The sequence below is a fragment of the Adiantum capillus-veneris genome, chromosome 28 (assembly GCF_014529385.1).
Source record: "Adiantum capillus-veneris isolate H3 chromosome 28, ASM1452938v2, whole genome shotgun sequence".
In the NCBI taxonomy this organism is placed as follows: Eukaryota; Viridiplantae; Streptophyta; class Polypodiopsida; order Polypodiales; family Pteridaceae; genus Adiantum; species Adiantum capillus-veneris.
The window spans coordinates 90188210-90216206 of NC_140958.1; the positions used below are offsets into that span (position 1 = coordinate 90188210).

A 27997-nucleotide genomic window follows, 5' to 3' on the forward strand; every position below is an offset into this window, starting at 1 on the left:
CGCGAATATTCTTCCGCTTCAAATTTCTAATCTTTCGTGCTCTGGAAGGATGGAACCTTCGCAGCAGTTTCAACAATCTCACATGGCGTCTTCCCCGTCGAAGAGTGTATCGTGTTATTGTAGGCAAATTCCACCAAAGGTAAGTTCTTTTCCCATTGAGTCTTCTGATCCGAGATACAAGACTTCAATAAATCTAAAATCACTGAATTGACAATCTCAAATTGCCCGTCAGTCTGCAAGTGGAACGATGACGAGAACTGCAACTGCGTGCCAATGTTCTCCCAAATTGCTTTCCAAAACAAACTCATAAATCTGGGGTCTCTGTCGGAGACAATCGTCTCAGGCGTGCCATGTAATCGGAAAATCATCGTGATCATTCTGTATTCTCGGGAGATAAAAAAAAATGAAATCCATTTCAATATTTTCCCAGGGGCGGGTGGGTATGGGTAAAGGCTGTAACAATCCCTGTGCCTTATGCCTGTCAAACTTGACCTTCTGGCATACCAAGCAACTGCGCACAAACTCTTCCACATCCTTCTTCAGTCTCCGCCAAAAGAAATATCTCTCTACCCCTTTCATGGCGGTAGCAATGCCGCGGTGACCCGTAAAAGGTGGACAGTGGCAATCAATCATAACCTTTTCCCTCAACGGCTGTGTAACGCACAACATAGTCTTTTTCATCAAGTAGCCTTCCCGAAGGGAGTATCTAGCTACTGTCTCCCCATCCCGTATCCGTGTGAACATATCTGCAAAACCTGTATCTGTGGCATACTGATCGACCATATCCTCGAAGCTCCTATGATGTATCGCGGAAATAGCCAGAACCAACGGTTTCCGAGACAAAGCATCTGCCACCACATTCTTCTGTCCCTGCACATGGACAATCTGGAAGTGGAATTGTGACAAGATGTTCACCCACCGCATCTGCTTTTCTGAAAGCTGCTTCTGTGACAAGAAGTAGCGCAAACTCTGATGGTCTGTAAAGACAGTAAAATCCGCTCCGAGTAGGTAATGCCGCCACTGAGTAAGAGCGTGGATAACCGCCAAAAGCTCTTTTCCATAGATCTGTGCTGTCATCTCCGGCCTAGAGAACAAACGGCTCTTGTAAGCTATGACATGGCCTTCTTGCATCAAGACCGTACCCAGACTACGACCACAAGCATCACAATATACTTCAAATGTCTTCTGCAAGTCCGGCAAAGTCAAAATATGGTCCTGTAGTCAATTTCTCTTTCAATGTCTGAAAGGCAGTCACCTCTGTGGGTCCCCACGAAAAAGGTACTCCTTTCTGTGTCAAGGTATGCAAAGGGGAAGCAACCTTTGCAAACTTTCGTATGAACCACCTGTCGTACGAACACAGTCCCAAGAAGCTTCTAACTTCATGGACATTCCTCAAATCGGGCCAATCACGGATAGTCTCTATCTTGGCCGGGTCCATTCGCACTCCTGCTGCTGACACAATGTGTCCCAAAAAGTGTATCTCTAGTAGGAAAAATTCACTTTTCTTAGCATTAATCACTAACGTGTGATCTCGTAATTGCCTGAAAGACTTGAAGCAGATGATCTCTGTGTTCTGCCTCATTCTTCGAGAAAACAATGATGTCGTCAAAGAAAGTGCCAACAAATAGTCTGTACTCTCGAAAAATCCTGTCCATCATCCGGTTAAATGTCGCAGGAGCATTGGTTAAGCCAAAAGGCATCACCAAAAACTCAAATAACCCAAAAGTCGTCCGAAAAGCTGTCTTGTAGACATCTCTTGGTGCTATCCTGATCTGATGATATCCACTCTTCAAGTCAATCCTGCTAAAGCACGAGGATCCCTGTAACCTGTCGAGTATATCATCGATCCTAGGAATCGGAAATCTGTTCTTGACGGTGATTTCGTTGGAGTGCTATAATCGATACACATTCTCCAAGATCTCTTTCTTCAAAACCAACAACACTGGAGAGCAATACGGTGAAGTACTAGGCTGGACAAGACCCTTTTCCAAGAGGTCTTTCACTGAGTTCATAATCTTTTCATTCTGTACTCGGCTCACACGATAAGGTGGCCGATTCGGTGGCGTGCTTCCAGATATCAGATCAATGGTATGATCTTCAAGTCCTCTCAAAAGCAATCGGCATGAGCGTGGAGAAAAAAAATCTTGGCGTTCTTTTCTTCAGGTCAAAACATATTCAACTTTTATCTATCGTTCAGTTCTCCCAAAAGAATGAGTAAGAAAACTGAAGTTCATCAAGTACAATCTCTAAGCCCTTCATTTATTTATCAAAGTCGCTTTCTCGGCCCGGTAGTCAACCACGGCATAGTTCTTGTGGTACCAAGGGATCCCGAGTAGAACGTCACTCACGTGCCCTGAACACCCCTGTCATTGCAAACGAAGTTTGCCAATGCTCGGTGTAATGGCAACATCCCATCCAGGTGCCAGTCGAACTACCTCCGCCTGTGGCGTCAGTCTGTCGGGCGTAGTTCCAAATCGAGCCGCCAATTCCAAGTGAAAAGAAGTTGGCCTTGGCTCCTTCAAAAGAGCTTCCTGATCCTTCACTTTGCCCTGAAAGCGGCAAAGTTTGTACTTTCATTCATTAGATTCGGTGCAGGTCCCACGCCATGTGGTACCAGTTCTGCTGTTCTATCTGCCTTTTCTGCCACATTCCTCAGCTGCTCTCGAACTCTCAGACCTGTCGTCGTCTTTATCATTTTGTTCTTTCTGTGCCTTATCAGGGCACTTTGCGGAAATATGTCCATGTTCCCCGCATCCAAAGCACTTCCCCTCTCTGATGAAGCGAGCTCTCTCCTCAGGAGTAAGCTTGGGTCGTGCATCCTTTTTTTTTTCTCTGGATTGCTCTTTTTCATTCTACTTTCATTCCCAGAAGTCTGTTCGGCTCGTTGTGTCATGGCCTCATCTGTGGGGTAGGTCAGACTGCCAGAGTGAATGGCAAAGCCCCGCTTCGCATGACTCATCAACTCCTGAATAGAAGCTGACTTCTGTTCCAAGCAGCGATCTCGGATCTCTGTAGGTAGACCCAAGGTAAACCGCTCAATCTGTTCTCTGAACGAGATCTTCTTGAATGAAGAGCTCCAGGATCTTTCACAATAAGAATTCACTGTATCGCTCTTGGTCATCCGGAGATAGTTCCAAGCAGCTCGTATATCTCGCTCAAACTCTTGAGTCAACCAAGAAGAAATAAAAAGCCTCTTGAATTTCAGCCATGTAACTGGCACAGTCTTGCTTAATAGAAGCGTGGACCACCAAGTACGAGCATTCCCCTTAAAGTAAGAGGCAGCTCTCCGAATCTTGGAGTGCTCTGAATAGCGTCCTCCCGCGAAAGCGATGTCAAACTGGTGTATAAAAGACAAAGCCTTCGAAGCATCTGAGTATCCTGAAAAGTATCAAACTTGATCGAGTGGCCACCTTCCTTAAACTCTCGGACTTTCTTGCTGTTATCTTCGAGAAAGTCATACTGGTTGGCTTTGTAAAAATTCTTCTTGTTCGCATAAAACTTTCCGTCATCGGAATCTGAGCTGTCTGTAGACGAGTCCTCAGTAGAACTGTCAGTCTCTGGGCGAGATGTAGCCTTCTTTGCCTTTTTCTTGCCCGTTCCGAAGCTTTGTGTCTTGCTTCGCTTTTTGCTTTTTTTCTGTCTTCTTCGCTCTAATCCGAGGAGCTAGAAGAACTGTCAGAAGAAGAAGAAGAAGAATTGGGTACTCCTTCAAATCGAACACGCTTCTTCTGTTTCTTTGCCTTGTCAAATGTCGACTGACGACCCAAATATCCCGGGAAGTCAGTGCCTTTCTTCTGCTTTTTGCCGTGCTTTTTGGCTTTCGTTTGCGTGTCAAAAAGCTGAGCAATCCGTGCATCAACCACGTTCTCCAGTTCCTTCTCCGTATATTTCTTGGAGGCTGTAACAAACTTGGACACTCCAAGTCAAGAATCAACCGCGACAGCACCAAATAACCACTTCAAAACAATTCACAGATCACAATAGATTTGCACTGGCCCGGCGGAGTTCCGTGCCTAGAGATATTGGCCCCAAAGACTGGCGCCCCTTTCGGTATTTCTTTTTGTATTAGTCAATCATCAAAGTACAAGAGAGCGGTTAGGGTTTCACTCTCAGACTCTGCGTCCAGATGCCCTGAGAAGTGAGGCCCTCACCACTAATTTAAAGGTTACAAGGGATGCCCAAAAGCAGAGCCCCAAAAGCTTTTAAAATCAAAAGCATCAGTTCTCTCTCTCTCTTAGAGAGTCTTTTCTCTTTTTTTTTTTTTTTTAAAAAGCAAAAGCAAAATTCGCGTCGCTCATCATTTTCCAAAAAAAAAAAAAATAATAATAATAATAATAATAATAATCCGCCTCCGCGATTTCCGGAATTTAGGGTTTTTGGCAAAAATTAGGGTTTGCAGGAATTTTAGGGTTTCTGGCAGAAATTAGGGTTTCTGCTGTCCGCCACGTCATCACTTTGTGACATACCCCCCTCTTGAAAGCATTGTAATCGACCGCGATTACGCCTGCAAAACCGACAAAAGCCATAAACCGTCTTAGCAGACACTGACTGTTAGTACCTACGTACTAGGAACACACATCTAGCACATGTACAAAATCGACAGTCACATCACACGACATCACAGGACATCACCAGACATCACAGGACATCACATGACATTCAACATTCATTCGGATCTTAGACCATGATTTATCGGCAATGTAGCTAGCAATCACATCTAGGTCCAATCGGGACCTCATCGATGTCCGATTGACTAACCCCTATTGCAACCATGTCTATTCGAGATCAATCAGACCAAAATGCTGCAGTCATTTCGTCTATCAGTTCCTGTACTCACAAGAAGTCAAGAACAAATCAATATCATAATCAGGAATTCCATTTCATAAAGTCATCCAGCAGAATACTGTCAGCTCTCAGTATCCCTGAAGCTCAAAGAGACATCAGTGACTTTAGTATCAAAATCGAGGCATCTGTTGACAAAGGAGTGGAGCGACTCCCCTCTTGTGCATCCCACTGCACCAGATCTTCGGCCAAGCTGAGTTTCTGGGTTCCGTTTGGAGTAGACTATGCTAAACCAAAACATCGAGGTAAAGTTTCACAATCCGAGGAGTATCTGCTAGGTCCTCCTCCTCCATCCACTTCGCATCAAATGCAGGAAAGTTCTTGAACTTAACCAAGAACCGCCTTCGGACTTTACCTTTCTTCGTATCATTATGTGCCAAAATCTGTTCAGGAACAAGGATCTCCTCGTTTTCTTCCACTTTGGGTTGCTCATCAGGCTCCCCATCATCAGGCACATCGCCCTTAACAGGGTTCAAGAGACTCACATGCAATGCATTATGAATCCTCCAAGTATCTGGTAGGTCCAATCGGAAGGAGACATCATTTATCTTGTCAGTAATCTGGAAAGGTCCGTAGTATCACATACTAAGCTTTGGAAAAAGCCTCTCCTTTCCCTTTTTTTTTCTTAGGCGTGCCTTCTCAAAAGTAAGAGCACCCAATCATCCTCCTTCAGTTTCCAGTCGCGACGATGGCGATCCGCTGCCTTTTTCTGTCGTTCTTGAGACTTCTGTAAAGTCTCGTGAACCTTGGCAAAAGCCGTATCCAAATCTCGCGAATATTCATCCGCTTCAAATTTCTAATCTTTCGTGCTCAGGAAGGATGGAACCTTCGCAGCAGTTTCAACAATCTCTCATGGCGTCTTCCCCGTCGAAGAGTGTATCGTGTTATTGTAGGCAAATTCCACCAAAGGTAAGTTCTTTTCCCATTGAGTCTTCTGATGCGAGATACAAGACTTCAATAAATCTAAAATCACTGAATTGGCAATCTCAAATTGCCCGTCAGTCTGCAAGTGGAACGATGACGAGAACTGCAACCGCGTCCCAATGTTCTCCCAAATTGCCTTCCAAAACAAACTCATAAATCTGGGGTCTCTGTCGGAGACAATCGTCTCAGGCGTGCCATGTAATCGGAAAATCATCGTGATCATTCTGTATTCTCGGGAGATTAAAAAAAATGAAATCCATTTCAATATTTTCCCAGGGGCGGGTGGGTGGGTATGGGTAAAGGCTGTAACAATCCCTGTGCCTTATGCCTGTCAAACTTGACCTTCTAGCATACCAAGCAACTGCGCACAAACTCTTCCACATCCTTCTTCAGTCTCCGCCAAAAGAAATCTCTCTCTACCCCTTTCATGGTGGTAGCAATGCTGCGGTGACCCGTAAAAGGTGGACAGTGGCAATCAGTCATAACCTTTTCCCTCAACGGCTGTGTAACGCACAACATAGTCTTTTTCATCAAGTAGCCTTCCCGAAGGGAGTATCCAGCTACTGTCTCCCCATCCCGTATCCGTGTGAAAATATCTGCAAAATCTGTATCTGTGGCACACTGATCGACCATATCCTCGAAGCTCCTATGATGTATCGCGGAAATAGCCAGAACCAACGGTTTCCGAGACAAAGCATCTGCCACCACATTCTTCTGTCCCTGCACATGGACAATCTGGAAGTGAAACTGTGACAAGATGTTCGCCCACCGCATCTGCTTTTCCGAAAACTGCTTCTGTGACAAGAAGTAGCGCAAACTCTGATGGTCTGTAAAGACAATAAAATCCGCTCCGAGTAGGTAATGCCGCCACTGAGTAAGAGCATGGATAACCGCCAAAAGCTCTTTCTCATAAATCTGTGCTGTCATCTCCGGCCTAGAGAACAAACGGCTCTCGTATCATTTGCATACTGTTCTCTCATATCATCAAGTTCATGATGATAAGGAATCGACACAGCTGAAATTTGTGGCTTCCTTGACAAGGCATCAGCCACAACGTTCTTCTTGCCTTCCACATGCACAATCTGAAAATGGAACATGGACAAGATATTTGCCCATCGCATATGCTTCTCAGATAACTTTGTCTGTGTCAAGAAGTATCGCAAGGTCTGATGGTCCGTTTGGACAACAAAGTCTGCACCTAGCAGGTAGTGTTTCCAACTTAAGAGCGCATGAATCACAGCCAGTAACTCTTTCTCATAGACCTGCATGGTCATCTCTGGCCCTTGCAAAATTCTGCTCTCATAGGCTACTACCCTGCCATCTTGCATTAGCACAGCACCAATGCTACTACCGCAGGCATCACATTGGACCACAAATGACTTCCTAAGATCTGGCAACACAATGACTGGATCCGAAGTCATCTTTTCCTTTAAGAGATTAAAAGCTGAAATCTCTTTTTGTGTCCATCTAAAGGTGACTGCCTTCTTTTGAAGAGCATGTAAAGGTGAAGCAATCTCAGCGAAATTTCGGATAAGCCTTCTGTAATAGGAGCATAGTCCCAAAAAGCTTCGGACATCATGCACCGTCTTCAAATTTGGCCATGACTTGATCGCTTCGACTTTTGCAGGATCCATTCTGAAACCGTCCTTTGAGACAATGTGTCCCAGAAAGTGAATCTCTTCCAGAAAAAACTCACTTTTCTTTGCATTGATGAGCAACCTATGACTGCGTAGCTCTTTGAACACAATGGCCAAGTGATGCCTATGCTCCTCTTCATTCTTTGAGTAGACTATCATGTCATCAAAGAATGTACCAACAAACTGCTGGTGTGGACGGAAAATTCTGTCCATCATCCTATTAAACGTAGCAGGAGCATTTGTGAGACCAAAGGGCATCACTAAAAATTCGTAAAGGCCAAACGTTGTTCTAAAAGCAGTCTTGTGCACATCCTCTGATCTAATGCGGATCTGATGATACCCACTCTTTAGATCTATCCTGCTAAACATAGCTGCTCCTTCTAATTTGTCCATAATATCATCAATTCTAGGTATAGGGAACCTATTCTTGATGGTATTCTTGTTCAGTGCACGGTAGTCGATGCACATACGCCATGAGCCATCCTTTTTCTGCACCAACAACACTGGAGAACAGAATGGAGATGAACTGGGCTGAATCAGCCCCTTTTCTAACAGCTCCTGTACTTGGCCCATTATCTCTTTCTGCTGAGCCGCACTAACCCTGTACGGAGGCTTATTTGGTGGGCTACTGCCTGGCACCAAATCTATCGCATGGTCCTCGGGTCTCTCTGGCGGTAATTGAGACGGTAATGAATCGGAAAAACAGTCACTATACTGTTGTAAAAACATTGACCTTTCTTTATCTAGCACAGATAAATTTGATTCATCAAAATCTGACACTTCACGTGCAAAAACCAAGTACGCAGAAAGATGCTTTTTCATTACAGAAGTAATAGCAGAAGCTGATACAGTAGGAATAGACTCCCCTTTAAGCTTTACATCCAGAATGTGAGTCTTTCCCCTGCTCTGTACAGTGATCTTTTTGTTGTAGGCATCCATGATTCCCTGTACACGAAACAACCAAGGAATACCTAACAACACATCACATCCGTCCAGTGGCATGATGTAAAATTCTTCAGCATCTACATAGGACTGGATATGTAGACGCAACTTTCCAATGATGGGTGTCACAGCCTCTGTATGGCCAGGACATGCCAAACCTGCCTCTGCTGTATACCCCATCTCTTCAGGTCTGATTCCCAACTTTGAAGCCAATTCTGGGGAAATGAAGTTGGCTTTGGCACCTGGATCAAAGAAGATAAGCACTGTTTGATCCCTGACCTTTCCCCATGCTCTGCAAAGTTCATTTGCATCTGAATTTGGCTTGTCGCCCACCATATCTGGCACTAGACCAACCATGGGCTTCTTTCCCTTCCTGTCCTCCTTGTCTTCAGAATCAGCTGGCCTTTTCTTTGTAGGACAGTTGTAAGCAATGTGGCCAGGCTGCTCACATATAAAGCATTTGTTCTCTGTCCTCAGGACCTTCTTTTGCTCTTCTGACTTGCGAGGAAAACGTCTTTTCCATTTCTTTGCGGGTCCTTTTTCTGATTCAGCCGTAGCTTTGTCTTTCCCTGCGTTGGCCGACTCCTGAGTCCCTTTAGGAGCCTCATTGGGAACGTGCTTCTTGGCTGAATTTTTCTTGCCTGATCCTGCCTTGACGCCAGTGTTAAATTCACAATCTTCTCCCTTGAGCAAACCATTGCCAGTGTTTGCTACCTCGATGAGCTGCGTCAAAGTAGTGACTTTGGTCTTTGTGCAGTATTTTCTCAATCCTTTGGGTAGGCCACAACAGTATTTTTCTATCTGTTCTGTCAATGGCACAAACCTATAGGAAGTTACTGGAAGTAGAGCTTTCCAAAACTTCCGATTGTAATCATCCAGATTTCTGCAAGTGGCAGCATTAAGCTGGTGCCATTCTGTCATGACATCTGCTTCGAAATCATCAGATAACCATGCTGCTGCAAAAATCTGCTTGAAGTAAATCCATGTGGACGGAGCTTGCCCTTGAAGCAATAAAGTTGTCCACCATTGTCCCGCATTCCCTGTCAAGAAAGTGGCTGCCTTGCGGACCTTTGAAGCCTCTGTAAAGTTTCCCCCTGCATAGGCCTTATCAAACTGCTGGAGGAATGAAAGAGCCTTCTTCCTGTCATCAAACCCTGTAAAGGTCGTGAATGACACACCTTTGCCACCTTCTTTGTACGGAGTTGGCCTCTCCAGCGGCGTTAAATTGTCATATGGAAGTGACTGAAACATGGGAACACTATTAAGGTTCATCTGTGTTCCTTGGCCGCTATTAACTTGACCTGGAAATGCCATATTTGGCTGCTGATTTGTAATTCCAGCCATACCAAAATTTGCTTGTGGCATCCCAAATTGTCCCTGAGTGCTTTGAAACCCTGGTTGCATACCCATGACACTGTACATGGGGTTAGGCATCATCGTTTGAGCACCCCCAAACACTGTTCCTGGCATATAAAACTGATTTCCAGGTGCATGACCAGCCATGCTTTGGAATACGGATCCACCTCCAAAATAGCCAGGGTGTACTGAAGGTGGTGGGAAGACCTGTTGCATAGCCTGTAAATTGCTTCCCTGCCCATTAGAACCAGCTATAGGCTGTTGAAAGGTGGCGGGCTGAATTGGTACAGCTTGAAAAACTGGCATCTCAGCCACCTGTTCTTGCACCTTAGGCACAGGTTGTGGAGACTGCATGTTCTCCGTCAAGTGTACAGGTGTTTCCATTGACTGTGCGGTATGAATCACCTGTGCTCGAGCCTTAACAGGCTTTTGAATATGATCCAGTGACCCAACTTGCTGAGACGGAACAGGAGGTTGCAGAAAGGCTAAAAACCTTGGGTTCTGCATTACTTGTGTGAACATAGCCACAGCAGTAGCCAACTGGGTCCTGAATATATCATCATCAGTCTGTGGTGGTCTTGAGGACTCACCCACTTCATGTGTCTGTTGACCCTGTGAAGAGGAAACCTCTTCAGTCACATCATCTGGTCTGTCAGCCATAATTACAATTCCCTGTGTCTGGTCTATGATCCCCTGTGTCTTCAAGCCCAAAACTGACCAAGGCTCACTTCTATGGAAAAAAGTGATTTAATCCCGTCGATGGAACCATGAAACCGGCCTGTTTGATCCAAAAAGGGCGGTAGACTTTACTTTAAACCTTGATTTAGCTTTCACCCATTATTAGTCGTCTATTTTACCTGTACTTTCAAGACACAACAAAGGGGAGAGGGATACAGGCTGCTAGATTGCACCTGTATGAGTGGACAGACACCAGATTGGCCCCTAACTTAGGCGCCCCTTTCGGTATTTCTTTATTGTTCAAAAGAGGGAATAAACGCTGTGGTTCCTACAAGCTGCCCCGCACAAACTCGGCTGAATTTCCACTGTTCCAGCCCGATTTCGGCAGCATAACTGTACTAGAACCCTTCACGGTCAGTATTCCCACGCATTGACCGACTTTCCCGACGCATACGGGCACTTTGCAAAACCTGGCGAGAATCTGCAGCACGCTGAATTCTCTGTTTTCAGCCCTGAAAATGCGCCAGATCGCCTGTACAGCGGTCCCCTTGCGTCCCCGAACCTCCTGGGGGTATTAGCGTCCGTTTAGGGCCAAAACCCTAAACCTGCAAAAATACACAGCAGGCTGTAATTCACTGTTTCGGGCTCCGTTCCGCGTGCCGGTCGCATCCCTAGCAAGTCCTCGAGCTCCCGCACCTGTAGGGCTACTTGCCCTTTGAATCGGACGAGATTTCTGGCGTGAAACCTCTCCGAATTCACCTGTACCTGCGGGGGGATTAGCCGCTAGCTAATCCAATACCTGTGCAAGAGGCTCTTGCCTCGGCAATCGCGCATGAACCCACACAACTGTACATTGGTCAAATGAAGAGCCCACTAGAGGGGCATAACATACTGCCAAAGGGGAGAGAGAGGGCAGTGCGTAGCGTGCAGGGCATCACTCCTGGCACCGCACTGTGCATAAGAGGGAAAGCAAGCACTCCATAGCTCTTAACCTGTGACAAAATCTGAAAATGAGGCTCTCTCCTCTTCAAATTCAGCGCCACTTCTTGTTGCATAAGGCAAGTGCACCAGAAGGTGCCACTTGGCACTTTTACAAGCATTTTCCCGTTTCGGGGTTGCCGCCTAAAAATATCCCAACCGGTTGCCCAGTTGACTTCACGGCAGAGTAAGAAAATGTTCCCTTTGTCATTCCGGAGGTAATGACGCCAACACATTTTCAAGTCCCAAAATAGCAGTTCCCTAAATTTTAGGAGATGCTGCCATTGTATCTTTCTAGGTCATCCGACCCTCTTTGTACACTGCGGCCACATCCAGAACTGAAATGTAGCCTCTGTAGCAAAGGATTCCACTTTGGCTAGTCAATGACCCCACTTGGCTAACCATAGTCCTTGTCCAACCTTAGTGCTCTCTTGCCCTCAGGCCTGGACTCCCTCTGGACAGTTCCACACTAGCTATGCAATGCAGGGCAGTTAGATTTCCCGAGGGGTGTTTCCAAAAAGTGAAAGTAAATAGATAATAAGAAAGAAATCAACAAAAAGGATAGATAGTAGTCACACGCTGGTGACAGGCAGCTCTCCGAATCTTGGAGTGCTCTGAATAGCGTCCTCCCGCGAAAGCGATGTCAAACTGCTGTATAAGAGACAGCCTTCGAAGCATCTGAGTATCCTGAAAAGTATCAAACTTGATCGAGTGGCCACCTTCCTTAAACTCTCGGACTTTCTTGCTGTTATCTTCGAGAAAGTCATACTGGTTGGCTTTGTAAAAATTCTTCTTGTTCGCATAAAACTTTCCGTCATCGGAATCTGAGCTGTCTGTAGACGAGTCCTCAGTAGAACTGTCAGTCTCTGGGCGAGATATAGCCTTCTTTGCCTTTTTCTTGCCCGTTCCGAAGCTTTGTGTCTTGCTTCGCTTTTTGCTTTTTTTCTGTCTTCTTCGCTCTAATCCGAGGAGCTAGAAGAACTGTCAGAAGAAGAAGAAGAAGAATTGGGTACTCCTTCAAATCGAACACGCTTCTTCTGTTTCTTTGCCTTGTCAAATGTCGACTGACGACCCAAATATCCCGGGAAGTCAGTGCCTTTCTTCTGCTTTTTGCCGTGCTTTTTGGCTTTCGTTTGCGTGTCAAAAAGCTGAGCAATCCGTGCATCAACCACGTTCTCCAGTTCCTTCTCCGTATATTTCTTGGAGGCAGAAGGTTTCTTGAGAGCGGGTTTCGGGAGTGGTGTTGTGGTTCTCTGCCACTCTGTCTGTACCTCTTCCAAAGAGGTCTGATTCATATATTTTGCCATCTTCGGGTCCTTGGCAAAATTGAGTATCATCTTTGTTGCATCACCAATCAATTGACGACGCTCCATCTCTCTTTGCTCCGCCTGAGTAGGCCGAGGCGGGCCATACTCTCTGCCTGAATCTTCGTTGTGATCCCAGCCCGCATCTCCAGATGCAGAGGGAGTCGACTGATCATTGCCTGAAGCCATAGGTGCCACGGAAAAAAAAATTCGGGGATCGGATTTCCCGTAGAAGAGAAATCGGCCGTGCTCTGATACCACTGTAACAAACTTGGACACTCCAAGTCAAGAATCAACCGCGACAGCACCAAATAACCACTTCAAAACAATTCACAGATCACAATAGATTTGCACTGGCCCGGCGGAGTTCCGTGCCTAGAGATATTGGCCCCAAAGACTGGCGCCCCTTTCAATATTTCTTTTTGTATTAGTCAATCATCAAAGTACAAGAGAGCGGTTAGGGTTTCACTCTCAGACTCTGCGTCCAGATGCCCTGAGAAGTGAGGCCCTCACCACTAATTTAAAGGTTACGAGGGATGCCCAAAAGCAGAGCCCCAAAAGCTTTTAAAATCAAAAGCATCAGTTCTCTCTCTCTCTTAGAAAGTCTTTTCTCTTTTTTTTTTATAAAAAAAAAGCAAAAGCAAAATTCGCGTCGCTCATCATTTTCCAAAAAAAAAATAATAATAATAATCCGCCTCCGCGATTTCCGGAATTTAGGGTTTTTGGCAAAAATTAGGGTTTGCAGAAATTAGGGTTTCTGCTGTCCGCCACGTCATCACTTTGTGACAGAGGCAGAAGGTTTCTTGAGAGCGGGTTTCGGGAGTGGTGTTGTGGTTCTCTGCCACTCCATCTGTACCTCTTCCAAAGAGGTCTGGTTCATATATTTTGCCATCTTCGCTTCCTTGGCAAAATTGAGCATCATCATTGTTGCATCGCTGATCAACTGGCGACGCTCTATCTCTCGCCGCTCCGCCTAAGTAGGCCAAGGCGGGCCATACTCTCTGCCTGAATCTTCGTTGTAATCCCAGCCCGCATCTCCAGATGCAGAGGGAGTCGACTGATCATTGCCTGAAGCCATAGGTGCCACGGAAAAAAATTCGGGGATCGGATTTCCCGTAGAAGAGAAATCGGCCGTGCTCTGATACCACTGTAACAAACTTGGACACTCCAAGTCAAGAATCAACCGCGACAGCACCAAATAACCACTTCAAAACAATTCACAGATCACAATAGATTTGCACTGGCCCGGCGGAGTTCCGTGCCTAGAGATATTGGCCCCAAAGACTGGCGCCCCTTTCGGTATTTCTTTTTGTATTAATCAATCATCAAAGTACAAGAGAGCGGTTAGGGTTTCACTCTCAGACTCTGCGTCCAGATGCTCTGAGAAGTGAGGCCCTCACCACTAATTTAAAGGTTACAAGGGATGCCGAAAAGCAGAGCCCCAAAAGCTTTTAAAATCAAAAGCATCAGTTCTCTCTCTCTCTTGAGAGTCTTTTCTCTTTTTTTTATAAAAAAAAGCAACAGCAAAATTCGCGTCGCTCATCATTTTCTATAAATAAATTAAAAAAAAAATTAAAAAATATTCCGCCTCCGCGATTTCCGGAATTTAGGGTTTTTGGCAAAAATTAGGGTTTGCAGGAATTTTAGGGTTTCTGGCAGAAATTAGGGTTTCTGCTGTCCGCCACGTCATCACTTTGTGACAAATGTGCTATGCGTCGTTTGGAAGCAAGAAAGAGAGCATATTATGCATTTGAGAACATGTGTAATGCGGGAAACATCAAGTGTTGGGTTCTCAAGAAATATCTTTTCGATGCATTGGTGACCCCGGTTCTTCTTTATGGAGTTGAAGTGTGGGGCGGGAGCATCTCAAAGTCTACTTGGAAAGAGTTTGAGAATGTCCAAAAGCGTTTTCTTACAAACTTTCTCCAAGTGAAGACACAGACACCATATATGCTCCTACTTCTTGAGTCGGGATGTCTTCCAATTGAGGTTATCGCCATGGAAAGGGTTGTGGAGTACATGATAAAGATGCGTCAAAACCCCTCACATCGACTCCCTACAATTGCATGGGAAGCAAGCAAAAAAGTTCAAAAGACGCATAAGAGCAAGATCTTGAGCACGGGATGGATGCAAGACATAAAGAAGTGGTTTGGGAGATGGGATGCATTACACTTGCTACATGATGCTTCAATTGACTCCCAAGTGAATGAAGCTTTTCTACAACGCCAATGTATTACGGCTTGGGAGAAGTCCGGTGGGTCACGCTTCATATATTACACCACCCATATTGCCCCCAACTACAAAAAAATGTTCTTCGCTGAAAGAGGAAACCGTACTCACACTTACATGCTTGAGCCTATCCCCTTGTCGGCGATACGCACTATCGCAGCCATTCGGCTTAGCTCCAATTTCCTTCGATGCGAGATAGGGCGTTGGGGCAATGGAGAAGAGTCAAATCGACTGTGCACATTATGCTCACTACAAGTTCGAGAGTCCGAGTACCACACACTACTAGAGTGCTCAGCTTTTGGTCACATCCGAACTTGCTTCTCTCACATTTTCAGCCATAACTTAGACCTACACACTTTCCTCTCCCAGCCAAAGTGTGGGCTCTCCATTGCGACTCTCATCACCACAGTTTTGGAGCATCAAGAGTCACTCATCAGCCATACACATACTACATCAGATGTAACTTTGGTCCCATAGGTCATATTTGACCTCCGAGGACGATAAAAAAATCTCTCTCTCTCTCTCTCTCTCTCTCTCTCTCTCTCTCTCTCTCTCTCTCTCTTTCAGAGGCATACCAGCAGACAGTAGGATATGTCAGTTATGCCATGCAGAGCCAGAGACAGAGTTTCACTACATATGTCACTGCACAGTCTACTATGAGATACGGGGACGCTTTCATTGTCTATTCAGAGATGGTTTTGACTCGTTAGACAGAGTCATGAGATATCAGGATCAAAGATGTCTCGGATTATTCCTACTTGAGATTCAGAGACATAGAGACGCTCTATTGAATGGGCAAAGACAGAGACAGTCCCAGAGACGCATCTCAAATTTCTTCAGTCTGAGTACCACAGAGTCAGAGGGGACACCACCACCAGAGAGCTCGGTTCCCACCCATACACACATCAGCGGTACTCTCATTGATCGAGCTATAGATTTAGGGAGATCGAGACGACCGCGACTGAGGAGGGGAGCCACGCAGCACCGGCGGAGATTGCGGCAAAGGATCCACAGGATTCTAGCACGACACCCAAAATGTTGATCGGGATAGGCTTCATGCTACTGCTATATTGTATCATGGTGACACTTATCCCCACTTTGTACCTTTATGGCATGATACCATTGCTCAGCCTACCAGCCACCCATAGGAGTCGGTAGCACTCCTATCAGTTCTTTGTTTGTAGTTTTCTTGTTTGTACCCAGACTTGGTACTAGACTCATCATTGTAATCAGTTGGTCTCATAGGTCATTTTGGCCTCTTGTAGACGTTAATATATCATTTCATTTCTCTCTCTCTCTCTCTCTCTCTCTCTCTCTCTATATATATATATATATATATATATATATATATATATATATATATATATATATATATATATATTAAAGTTCAGTGATTTTGAAGTTTGTGTTCGTGTGTTGCTACTGATTTCTTGCTTGGAGTGTCCAAGCGAGTTACACATTGTATCAACATTGTGCAAGTAAATAAAGGACGTACTTACTTTGGAAACAGAGCAAGGGGGCCCTTGAGGGTGGTTGGGACTTGGCATGCAGTGTCGCCTCTCTTTTCTCTCTCTCTACCTCTCTCTCCTTCATTATCTTCAATTCAGTTTCTCTTTTCAAGTGAAGTAAAGTAACCTTGTGATTATGCGGAGTACTAGATTTGAGCACTTTCGTTGCACCTAACACAATAAAATACATCCCCCCCCCAAGAATGTCACCACTCCATGAATGGAGCGACGACAAGTATCACTGGTGACTCCACCCATCCACAATGAGGGATACCCCATTCTTCTTCCATAAAGCCCTTGTGGATGCACATGCGGCCTCCACAATCATCTTCTCCCTATCAAGAAGAGCTGTGCCCAAGCTCTCCAAAGAGGGAGGCACATATGTGAGTCCAAACTCCCCCATCTTCTGTGCCATTTCTTTAGAATAAGGAGACCTATTGTCACAAAATAAGTGTACATTAATGATGTAAATTGTACATACTACATATGTCATAAGCATCAAATGTATCTACTCTTCACTCAAGACTCAAAACTAAAGATTAGAGCTTATTGAGCTTACCGCGCCGCATTGAAAGCATTACGGTCGTGGTAGAAAAATCTTGCCATGGCACATATACCTCCTCTTTCAAGGCCAGTTTCCAACTAAGAGTGGCTTGCTGCTTGGGTGGACGAGAATTAGGGAAAGACGAGGATGAAGGGTTGATAGTGGGTGGAGGTGGGCAATCGCCATCGCTGCCCGTTGATGCACAAAATGATGCGGAAGAAGGTGATGTTGACGCTACAATGAAAGCCGCCATGGTCATCTCCCTCATATTCACCGTGCGACGCTTGTTGCGATTCTTCTTGATCCCAATTGATCTCCTCAAGAGTCTTCGCAAGGTGTAGAAGCTTTTGCTTCTCGAATCTCCTCATCCGAGACCGTTTGCAAGCAAAATTGAACTTGATACCCAAGGAAGTGGGCTCGCACCTTCTCACGGAACCGTTGTATTCGTAGCCACAACGGGGGCACTTCCATGGCTTGCTTCCACCTCCAACACCGGTCTTGGGAGCAATCACCTCATTCCACCATGTCCATGTGAAGTTGGCGAAGGAAGGGGGTTGAGAAGCCGGGGCAGGGCCGGAGGAAGGAGGAGGAGGAGGCTTAGAGAAGCTCCAGATCCATCTTGGGATGCCATAGATATTAGAGATTATGGAATCTCGGACTCTCGGAGACTCGGAGAGAAGGAGAGAGGGGAAGGAGATTGTCATTATGAAGTTCAAGTATCGCACGACCCAAACATCAGAGTGGGCCGGCGAAGAGTCCCTTCCAGGATTCTGGATGCTATTGGCGATCTCCCTCGACGCCATACAGTTCGGTATCAGTACCTCACTTTGAAAAGGAGGGGATGTCACGTGACACATCCAACCCTATGTGTCCGTGGACAAGCTACAGCATGACCAGGGTTCAATTCAATCAAGTCAATCTAGAATAGGAAGTGATCTGGCACTTTGTGAGTCTGTTCGCAGACCGTGCATGCCCAAACACTTAGAATAGATGCATATCCTTTGGTTGCACACAGCATGACCATCACATTCTAATCAGATCCCATCAGTAGCATTTTTACACTGCATAGACCTATTTTCCCTATTTTTGACATTTTTCACTTATTATTTTTAAGTGACTTTTGTTGGAAACTAAGTAGGGCAAATTGGCTAAGATAATATATAAGAAAACCAAAGTTAGCACTTTCTGGTAGAAGAGGCAGCAAGAGCTTTGGTTCAACAAGCACCTTCTCAGCAAGAACCCCCAACAAGGCCTAGCGTTTTTGCTACACAGCAACGAGGCTATCGTTTTGCATCAAGACCCCAGATCAGCCAGCGTTTTTGCACTTGCGGATCCCCGGCGATAGTAGAACCACAGATCAGCCTAGCGTTTTGCATTTGCAAGACATCAGGCAACAGCAGAACCAACAAAAGCCCTAGCGAAGACTTCAAATCAGCCCTAGCGTTTTTGGTTTGCAGATCAGCCCCAGCGTTTTGCAGATTCACCGCGACGGAACATCAAGAACCACCACCGTTTCAGTTTTCAGACTTTAGCACTCGCAGATCAAGTCCCAAACCTCGCAGATCTCAGCTTCCCGCAGCAGTTCCTCGCCGCACGGTGGGATCCATCGAAGTTTACAATTCCAGCCCGGAAAACGCAGATTTTCAGCATCTGCGTTTTCAGCACGTCGTCGTGGCATCGTCGCCATCGACATCGTCCCCGACACAGAGTAAGAATTCAGCAGATAAAGATTTGCAGATTTCAGCCCTTGATAGTTTTCAGATTTCAGCCCCTCTCATCGTCGTCGACATCGTCGGCAAGTCCAAGCATTGTAGAGATTTGTACAATCATAAGCAGACTACTCTCGCCATAGAGAGTGGGGCCTTCGGAGGAGGGTTTTACGTCTAGTGTCGTATTCTCTTCTCTATCTCTCAGTCTCATGCACCTTCATTCACAGTGTTCATCACTTTGTTAGTGCCCATTGCACTGAACGGAAGGCTCTTCCTTCCCTAAGGAAAAACGAACCTTGAGCACAGTTCGGAGCACTCATCTTGAGCAAGGTTCAAACATTCATTCCGCTGCACCTTACAAGCTGCCACGTGGCAAGTTTTTCCACAATTTCCGGGGCTGCCGTACAGCCAGCCACGTCAGCATTTCGGATCATTTCCGGCCTGTCCATTGCGGGGAGGATGTGTGTGTACCGAGCAGCCATGTCACCAGTTTGTGACATACCCCCCTCTTAAAAGCATTGTCATCGCCCTCGATTACGCCTACAAAACAGACAAAAGTATTGAGGAAATAGCCAGAACTAACGGCTTCCGAGACAAAGAATCTGCCACCCTGCACATGGACAATCTGGAAGTGAAACTGTGACAAGATGTTCGCCCACCGCATCTGCATTTCCGATAGTTGCTTCTGTGACAAGAAGTAGCGTAAACTCTGATGGTCTGTAAAGACAATAAAATCCGCTCCGAGTAGGTAGTGCCACCACTGAGTAAGAGCGTGGATAACCGCCAAAAGCTCTTTCTCATAAATCTGTGCTGTCAATTCCGGCCTTGAGAACAATCGGCTCTCGTAAGCAATGACATGGCCTTCTTGCATTAAGACCGCACCCAAGCTACGACCACAAGCATCACAATATATATACCTAGATGAATCCAGGATAAGCCCAGATTCACCCTTGAAGGAAAGTGCAAGGTATAGCCCCATGGTAGTCATCCACAAGACAATATAACCATCAGCTCCATCATGCATAGTATTGACTAAATACCACGACATCCCCACTAACGTCGTCTGTGCCCAATAGTGGGTGTAGAACTAGGTACTAACATATGCTCCCCAACACACACACACACCACACACACACACGAGCATACATCAACACAAAGTTCAAATGACTTCTGCAAGTATCAAATGACTTATGCAAGTCCGGCGAAGTCAAAACTGGTCCCGTAGTCAATTTCTCTTTCAATGTCTGAAAGGCAGTCACCTCTGTGGGTCCCCACGAGAAAGGGACTCCTTTCTGTGTCAAGATATGCAAAGGGGAAGCAACCTCTGCAAACTTTCTAATAAACCGCCTGTAGTACGAACACAATCCCAAGAAGCTTCTAACTTCATGGACATTCTTCAAATCGGGCCAAGTATGGATAGTCTCTATCTTGGCCGGATCGATTTGCACTCCCGCTGCTGAGAGAATGTGTCCCAAAAGGTGGATCTCAGGTAGGAAAAATTCACTTTTCTTCGCATTAATCACCAACTTGTGATCTCGTAGTGCCTGAAAGACTTGAAGCAAATGTACTCTATGTTCTGCCTCATCCTTGGAGAAAACAATGATGTCGTCAAAGAAAGTGCCAACAAATAGTCTGTACTGTCGAAAAATCCTATCCATCATCCAGTTAAATGTCTCAGGAGCATTGGTTAAGCCAAAAGGCATCACCAAAAACTCAAATAACCCAAAAGTCGTCCGAAAGGCTGTCCTGTAGACATCTCTCGGTGCAATTCGGATCTGATGATATCCACTTTTCATGCTAAAGCACGAGGATCCCTGAAGTCGGTCAAGTATATCATCAATTCTAGAAATCGGAAATCTGTTCTTGATGGTGATTTTGTTGAGAGCTCTATAATCGATGCACATTCTCCAAGATCCATCTTTCTTCAAAACCAACAACACAGGAGAGTAGTACGGTGAAGTACTAGGCTGGACAAGACCCTTTCCGAAGAGGTCTTTCACTTGGTTCATAATTTCTTCGTTCTGGGCTCGGCTCACACGGTAGGGTGGCCCGTTCAGTGGTGTGCTTTCAGGTATCAGATCAATAGTATGATCTTCAGGACGAGCGAGTGGTAGCTCGCCTCACAGGCCCACTGAGAAGCAATCGGCATGAGAGAGGAGAAAATCTTGGCGTTCTTTATCAAGTTCATACATATTTGTCCTATCCTCACCCTTAAGTTTTACATCGAGTACAATGGTTCTGCCCTTCTCTGTGGTCAATGTCGCTTTCCTCGCATGATAGTCGACCACGGCGTTGTTCTTGTGGTACCAAGGAATTCCCAAGAGGACATCATAGCCTTACAAAGGCATTATGTAAAAGTCCTCATGCCCCAAATACCCCCGACAATGCAACCGAAGTTTGCCAATGACAGGTGTAATGGCTACGTCCTTGCCGGGTGCCGCTAGAACTGCCTCTGCAAGTGGTCCCATCCGATCGGGAGTGATCTAGAGCCGCGCCGCCAATTCCGGTGAAATGAAGTTGGCCTTGGCTCCTTCATCAAAGAAGATCAGGGCTTCTTGGTCTTTTACTTTGCCCCAAGCTCGACAAACTTCTGTACTCTCGTCCATTGTGCTGGGATCAGTACCCACGCAATCTGGAACCAGTCTAGTTTTCATCTCGTCTTTTCTTCCAGGATCCTTAGCTGCTCTCGAACTCTCAGGCCTCTCATCGTCCTTGTCGTTCTGTTCTTTCTCTGCCTTTTTCGGGCACTTCGCGGAGATATGCCCAGTTTTCCTGCATACAAAGCACTTCCCCTCCTTGATGTAGCGAGCCCTCTCTTGAGGAGTAAGTTTGGGTCGTGCATCCTTTTCTTTCTTTTTTGGATTGCTCTTCCTCTTTCTACTTTCATTTGTCGAAGTCTGTTCCGCCCTTTGCAAATTGCGTCATGATCTCATCTATGGGGTAGGTCAAACTGCCTGAATGAATGGCAAAACCCCGTTTTGCATGACTCATCAACTCCTGAATGGAAGCTGACTTTTGTTCTAAGCAGTGATCTCGGATCTCTGTAGGAAGACCCAAGGTAAACCACTCAAACTGTTCCTTGAACGAGATCTTCTTAAATAAAGAAGCGGGTAGAAAAGAGCTCCGGAATCTCTCGCAATAAGCGTCCACTGTATCTTTCTTGGTTATCCAAAGATGGTTCCAAGCAGTTCGTATGTCGCGTTCATACTCTCGAGTCAGCCAAGAAGGAATAAAAAGCCTCTTAAATTTCAGCCATTTAACTGGCGCTGTCTTGTTTAGTAGAAGCGTGGACCACCAAGTTCGAGCAAGAGGCAGCTTTCCGAATATTAGAGTGCTCTGAGTAACGCCCTCCAGAGAAAGCTATGTCAAACTGCTGTATAAAAGACAAAGCCTTCGACGTATCTCTGTAACCAGAAAAAGTGTCAAATTTTATTGACTATCCACCTTCCTTAAACTCTCTGACTTTCTTGCTTTTGTCTTCCAGAAAGTCATACTGGTTGGCTTTATAAAAATTCTTCTTCTTTGCGTAAAAGTTGTTGTCGTCAAAGTCCGAAATATCTGAAGACGAGTCCTCTGTAGAACTATCAACCACGGGGCGAGATTTAGGCTTCTTTGCCTTTTTCTTGCCCTTCCCGGAGCTTTGCTTTTTGCTTCGCTTTTTGCCTTTTCTGTCTTCTTCGCTCAAGTCGGAGGAGCTAGAAGAACTCGAAGAAGAAGAAGAAGAATTGGGTACTCCTTCAAATCGAACACGCTTCTTCTGCTTTCTTGCCAATTCAACGATAGACCGACGACCCAAATAACCCGGGAAGTCAGCGCCTTTCTTCTGCTTTTGTCGTGCTTTTTAGCCTTGTTCTGTGCATCAAAAAGCTGAGCAATTCGTGCATCAACCACCTCTTCTAATTCTTGTTCTGTGTACATCCTAGGAGTAGGAGGTTTCTTGAGGGGTGGTTCTGTGGTCTGCCGCCATTGTGTGTGCACCTCATCGAAAGAAGTCTGGCTCATATATTTTGCAAATTTTGGGTCCTTCGCAAAATTAAGCATATCTTTGTTGCATTGCCGATCGATCGTCAACGCTCTATCTCTTCGAGCTCCGCCTGAGTAGGCCGAGGCGGGCCATACTCCTTGCGTGAATCTTCATTGTGATCTCTTCCCGCATCTCCGGATGCAGAGGAAGTCGGCCGATCTCTACCTGAAGCCATAGTTGCCGCGTAAAAAGGATCGGATGAGTGCAGCGGAAGTAAATGTTGAACTTTGCTCAAGATGAGTGCTCCGAACTGTGCTCAAGGGTTCCTTTTACTTACGGAAGGGAGAGCCTTCCGTTCCTTTAGTGAGAGAGTGCAAATGATCACAAACAAAGTGAATGACATTGTAACAGACTTGGACACACCAAGTCGAGAATCTACCACGACACCTAAGATAATCACTTCAAAACAGTTCACAGTTCACAATTGATTCGACACTGGCCTGGCAGAGTTCCATGCCTAGAGATATTGGCCCCCAAGACTGGCGCCCCTTTCGGTATTTCTTTTTGTATTAATCTGTGTTCAAAGTACAAGAGTGCAAGCAGGCGCTCACTCTCAAACTCTGCGTCCAGATGCTCTGCAGAGTGAGAGGCCTGCCCACTTGTTTAAAGGTTTACAAGGGATGCTAAAAGCAGAGCCCAAAAGCTGAAAATCAAAAGCCTTCAGAAATAAAGCACGAGGGGTTTCTCTCTCTCAAGCCATACTTGGCAAAAAAAAAAGCAAGCCTTAAAAAATTAAAGCTCTCTTTCTCTCTATCTCCTTGCGTAGCCAATAAAGCAACCAAAAGCTGCGCCAAGCTGCCGCAAGTTGCGCCGCGATTTGCAGGCATCCGTACAGTTACCACGTGGCAAGTTTTTCCGCAGTTTCCGGGGCTACCGTACAGGCAGCCACCTCTAACATCTCAGATCATTTCCGGCCTGTCCATTGCGGGGAGGATGTGTGTGTACCGGGCAGCCACGTCACCAGTTTGTGACAGACACTGTGAATGAAGGTACTGAACTGAGAGATAGAGAGAGAAGAATACGACACCAGAAAAGTTGTCAAACCCTCCTCCGAAGGCCCCACTCTCTATGGCGAGAGCGGTCTACTATTGATTGCACAAATCTCTACAATGCAATGGACTTGCCGACGATGAGGACGATGATGAGACAGGCTGAAAACTAAAAACGCTAAGGGCTGAAATCTGCAAATCTTGTATCTGCTGAATTCTGACTCTATGTCGGTGATGACGGCGATGATGACAATGCAACGACAACGCGCTGAAAACGCAGATGCTGAAATCTGCGAATAGCGGACTGAAACTGCAAACACTGGCTGAATTTGACCGTGCGGCGAGGATCTGCTGCAGGAAGGTGAGATTTGCGAGGTTTGGGGGCTGTTCTGCGGAGTCTAACTGCTGAAAATGCAAAACGCTGATGCTATGAGCTGAACTGTCACCGGGAATCTACAAAACGCTAGATTGTGTTGCAATCTGCAAAAGCGTCAGGCTGTCATGTGATCTACAAAAACGCTAGTGCTGATCTGTTACTGTTGAAAACTCCAGGCTGATCTGCAAGGAAAAACGTTGGCTGGTCCTTGTGGCTGAAAACGCTAGGTTCCCTTGTCGGAGAAGGTGCACTGCCAGATGCTATCTGCTGCCTCTTCTACCAAAAATTGCTAGCGCTAGCTTTTTTTATATATTGACTTAGCCAAATTGCCCTACCCAGTTTCCCAACAAAGTCACTTAATAATAATAAGTGAAGAATGACTAAAATAGTGAAAATACGTTCTATGCAATGTAAAATGCTCTTGATGGGTACTGACTGTAATCTGATGATCATACTGTGTGCAACCAGAGGAAATGCAACTACTCTAAGTGTCAGGACATGCACGGTCTGCGAACAGACTCACAAAGGTGATAGAACACTTCCTAAGCTAATTGAACCCTTGTCATGAAGTACCTTGTCCACATGCACATAGGGTTAGATGTGCACGTGACAATAAGACATTGAGGTCTATCTTTCCTAAGTTACGGCCCAAATATTACGGTCCTTTGAAGAAGTATTCTACAGTTGGTTACAGACTTGAACCTCCACCACCATGGGGAAAGATTCATCCAATATTTCATATTTCTTGGCTAAAGAAATATATTCCATGAGATTCAATTATTCCATATGTCTCATCCTATGTGGCAAAAATAGAAGAACACTTGATTCTAGTTTCGGAACTTACTCTTGATGTTCGTCAGAAGGAGATTTGGTAGTTTTTGCTTGTGTGTTGCTATTAATTTCTCACTTCGAGTGTCCATCCAAGCCTCTTAACACTTTGTCATCACACCTTTGGCTTCGATGTGTTGTATCAACAACACGTGTTGAGTGGGGGTGTTTCATCCCCCATTGCTTCATAGTTTTTGGCACTTTTGTATGGCTAGTGGTTTTCTCCGGCTAGCCACCCCCTGCATTGCATCTAGGATGCATGGTAGACACTTACAGTTTGGTCGGCTCATTTTGGGTGCAAATTTGGGTGTTGCCATTTTTTTTCATTTTATGGGAATTTTACACTTTTACCCAACATCTGGATTTTTGGTGTCTCTTGTGCATAGCACACACACACACACACACACACACACAGAGAGAGAGAGAGAGAGAGAGAGAGAGAGAGAGAGAGAGAGAGAGAGAGAGAGCAATAACTCGATAACTCAAGACAATGCTCATACAAATAGATAATGAGAATGAGGGGCAAGGGGTCAATGGCATACCTATCAAGTGACCTAGAGCTCTTTAAAAAGGGGGCACCTCTAATAAACTGCCAAATCGTAAATAATGACAAGTGGCATAAAAAGCTAATAAATGAGCTACCTCAACTAAAAATGTGCCACATCAGCTAAAAAGCTAATAAATGGGCAGAAAAGGGATAAAAATACATATGCATGGCCATTGTCGATGACATATCTCCAACACCCTCTCGGCATCCATCTCACTACCAATCCGTCCACCCTTCTTCCCAACCTTCTCTTAACCACCAATCCCCTCATTTCAATGACAAAAAATTTAACAAATCTATAGCTCATGAGGATTAAGGCAAACGAGCAGCAACCCATCTTCTAGGGCTCCTTCACCCTCACAACTTCGCCAAGCTCGACCTACGCACGAGCACTTATCCAGACTAAGGATGGACAATTAGTCTTTTCATGGCTAAATGGCGTTTGAATCAGAAAATTTCGTATGGATACCCTACATAAGCCTTCTCGCATAATTCAGCTTCACAACCTACCTATCATAGACCCAATGTCAACATGTAGCAGCATTAAACTATCAGATTTCCCATCAAATTTGTTCCAGTAAAGGCAACAAACTGTAAGTCATCTTGGTTTGCTCCATCACCCTGGTCCCTCACAACCTCATCCGGAGTTGATCCTAGTGAATAACGTTTTAATTGTTAATTCATGTGGTCTTACAAAAAGCTACCCTTTATTCCTAGCCCATGCTACTTACAATGCATACAAGTCGATTCAGCATCTCCTGCATGAAGTGGCACTACTTTGGATAAAAGCTTGGTGGCAGCAACACTAAAAAAAATCCAGTGAGGATGATAACCCGTGGAGCATTAACAGGTTAGGACTCCAAAATTTTGCCCCAGCAGAAAAAGGCCAAAATTTGGTGATGACTTTAAGCGTACAAAACAAATGCACGCAACTAGCCTTGATAGGAAATGCAAAGATGCAATTCAATCATTGTTATGTAGCAAGCCTCAACTGGTTGTAACCTGAAATGCAGAGCTCTCTGTTGAGCTGCCCATCCCAAACTCATCAAGATTGGTCTTTCCAAGTGCCAACGCACCTGCTTCTTTCATTTTGCGCACAGATGTTGCATCGAAAGGAGGCCGATAGTTTTCAAGGATCTTTGAGCCTCCTGTAGATGGCATGTCAATGCTGCACAGGTTGTCTTTTACACCAAAAGGAACACCAGATAGAGGTCCAAGTGGAGCTTTTGCTGCAATCATCTTGTCCAGCTGTTCTGCCTCTTGCAGGGCATGTTCAGAGATGTACAAAAAGCTCTTGATCTTGGGCTCTCGCTCTTTGAGTCTGGAGAGGTAATCATCAGTAATCTCTACAGCAGTCTTTTCTCGAGACAGAAGAGACTCTCTAATTCTGAGAATCTCGGAGTGAGGCCTCGTGGGCGCTTCAGAGAGAAGAACATTCGAAGGAGATGTTTTCTGCGTGTAGGCCTGCGTGGTGTAGCTGCAGGTGCAGAGGAAGGGGTAGGAGTATGGGTGCTTGTAGAAGTTGATTGGAGAGCGCCTGGTGAAGGTGGAGAAGGCGGGACATAGCGAGTTGGCCATAGTCCTCCTCACTCACTCACAGCACACGAAAGGTACCTCAGGCTATGGTGGACGGTGGATGGCCACAATGAGGACTTGGTGATGGAGTGTAAAATTAATTTGTTGGCATTGCCTAAGGCAGTTGCTATAGCAACGATTAGATGATTTCCTACAAAAGTGTGGCGTCAATTTTCGCTCGCCCATATGGCACTTGCTATTTTGAGAAATTACGTGTGCGCTACCCCTTTGTTTTGATTGTGGGCTTCAAGACCCTTTCCTGAGAGAGAGAGAGAGAGAGAGAGAGAGAGAGGGGGGGGGGGGGATTGTTGGCATTGCGCGGAGCACTTCGTGTAGATGCCAATAGGAGGCCTGAGCTCCCTGCGCACCACATGTCTAGATGCAACTCAAGACTCAAGAGCTAGGAGATGAGAGAAAGAACTACGTGATAATTGCCTTCTTCTTGGGCGACTATGAATTAGGGTTTTACATATATATCATGTGCGTATTGTATATTCTTCTTCACTCCTGACAACTATGTGTGTACTTGTGTGTACTAGCTTTGATCGATGGACCACCTTAGATCCGGCATGATGACTCCTTCAAGATTCAATTTTGTGTGTAGGCCTACGTGGTGTAGCGACAGGTGCAGAGGAAGGGGTAGGAGTATGGGTGCTTGTAGAAGTTGATTGGAGAGCGCCTAGTGAAGGTGGAGAAGGTGGGACATAGCGAGTTGGCCATAGTCCTCCTCACTCACTCACAGCACACGAAAGGTACCTCAGGCTATGGTGGACGGTGGATGGCCACAATGAGGGCTTGGTGATGGAGTCTAAAAATAATTTGTTGGGACTCTCGGAGGCAGTTGCTATAGCAACGATTAGATGATTTAGTACAAAAGTGTGGACTCAATTTTCACTCACCCATATGGCACTTGCTATTTTGAGAAACTACGTGTGCGCTTCCAAGGCACCCCTTTGTTCAAATTGTGGGCTTCAAGACCCTTTACTGAGAAAGATGAGAGAGAAGAG

The 27997-nt window shown here is 45.5% G+C and overlaps 1 protein-coding gene across 3 annotated transcripts in view; it reads right to left on the minus strand.

Moving 5' to 3' along the window:
• LOC147420872 (Amidase family protein) overlaps window positions 1-27083 on the minus strand; it is a 51233-nt gene extending 24150 nt beyond the window's left edge. Inside the window, exon 1 of one of the 3 annotated variants that reach the window (XR_015187051.1) lies at window positions 26418-27083. Coding sequence is in view for 2 of the 3 variants with exons in the window: in XM_086505132.1 (XP_086361258.1) it covers window positions 26418-26993 (576 nt within the window). In the remaining variant the exon portion in view is untranslated. The remainder of the gene's footprint in view (window positions 1-26417) is intronic. The other 2 variants (XM_086505132.1, XM_086505133.1) reach the window with 2 other exon arrangements.
• Window positions 27084-27997: the final 914 nt, after the last annotated feature.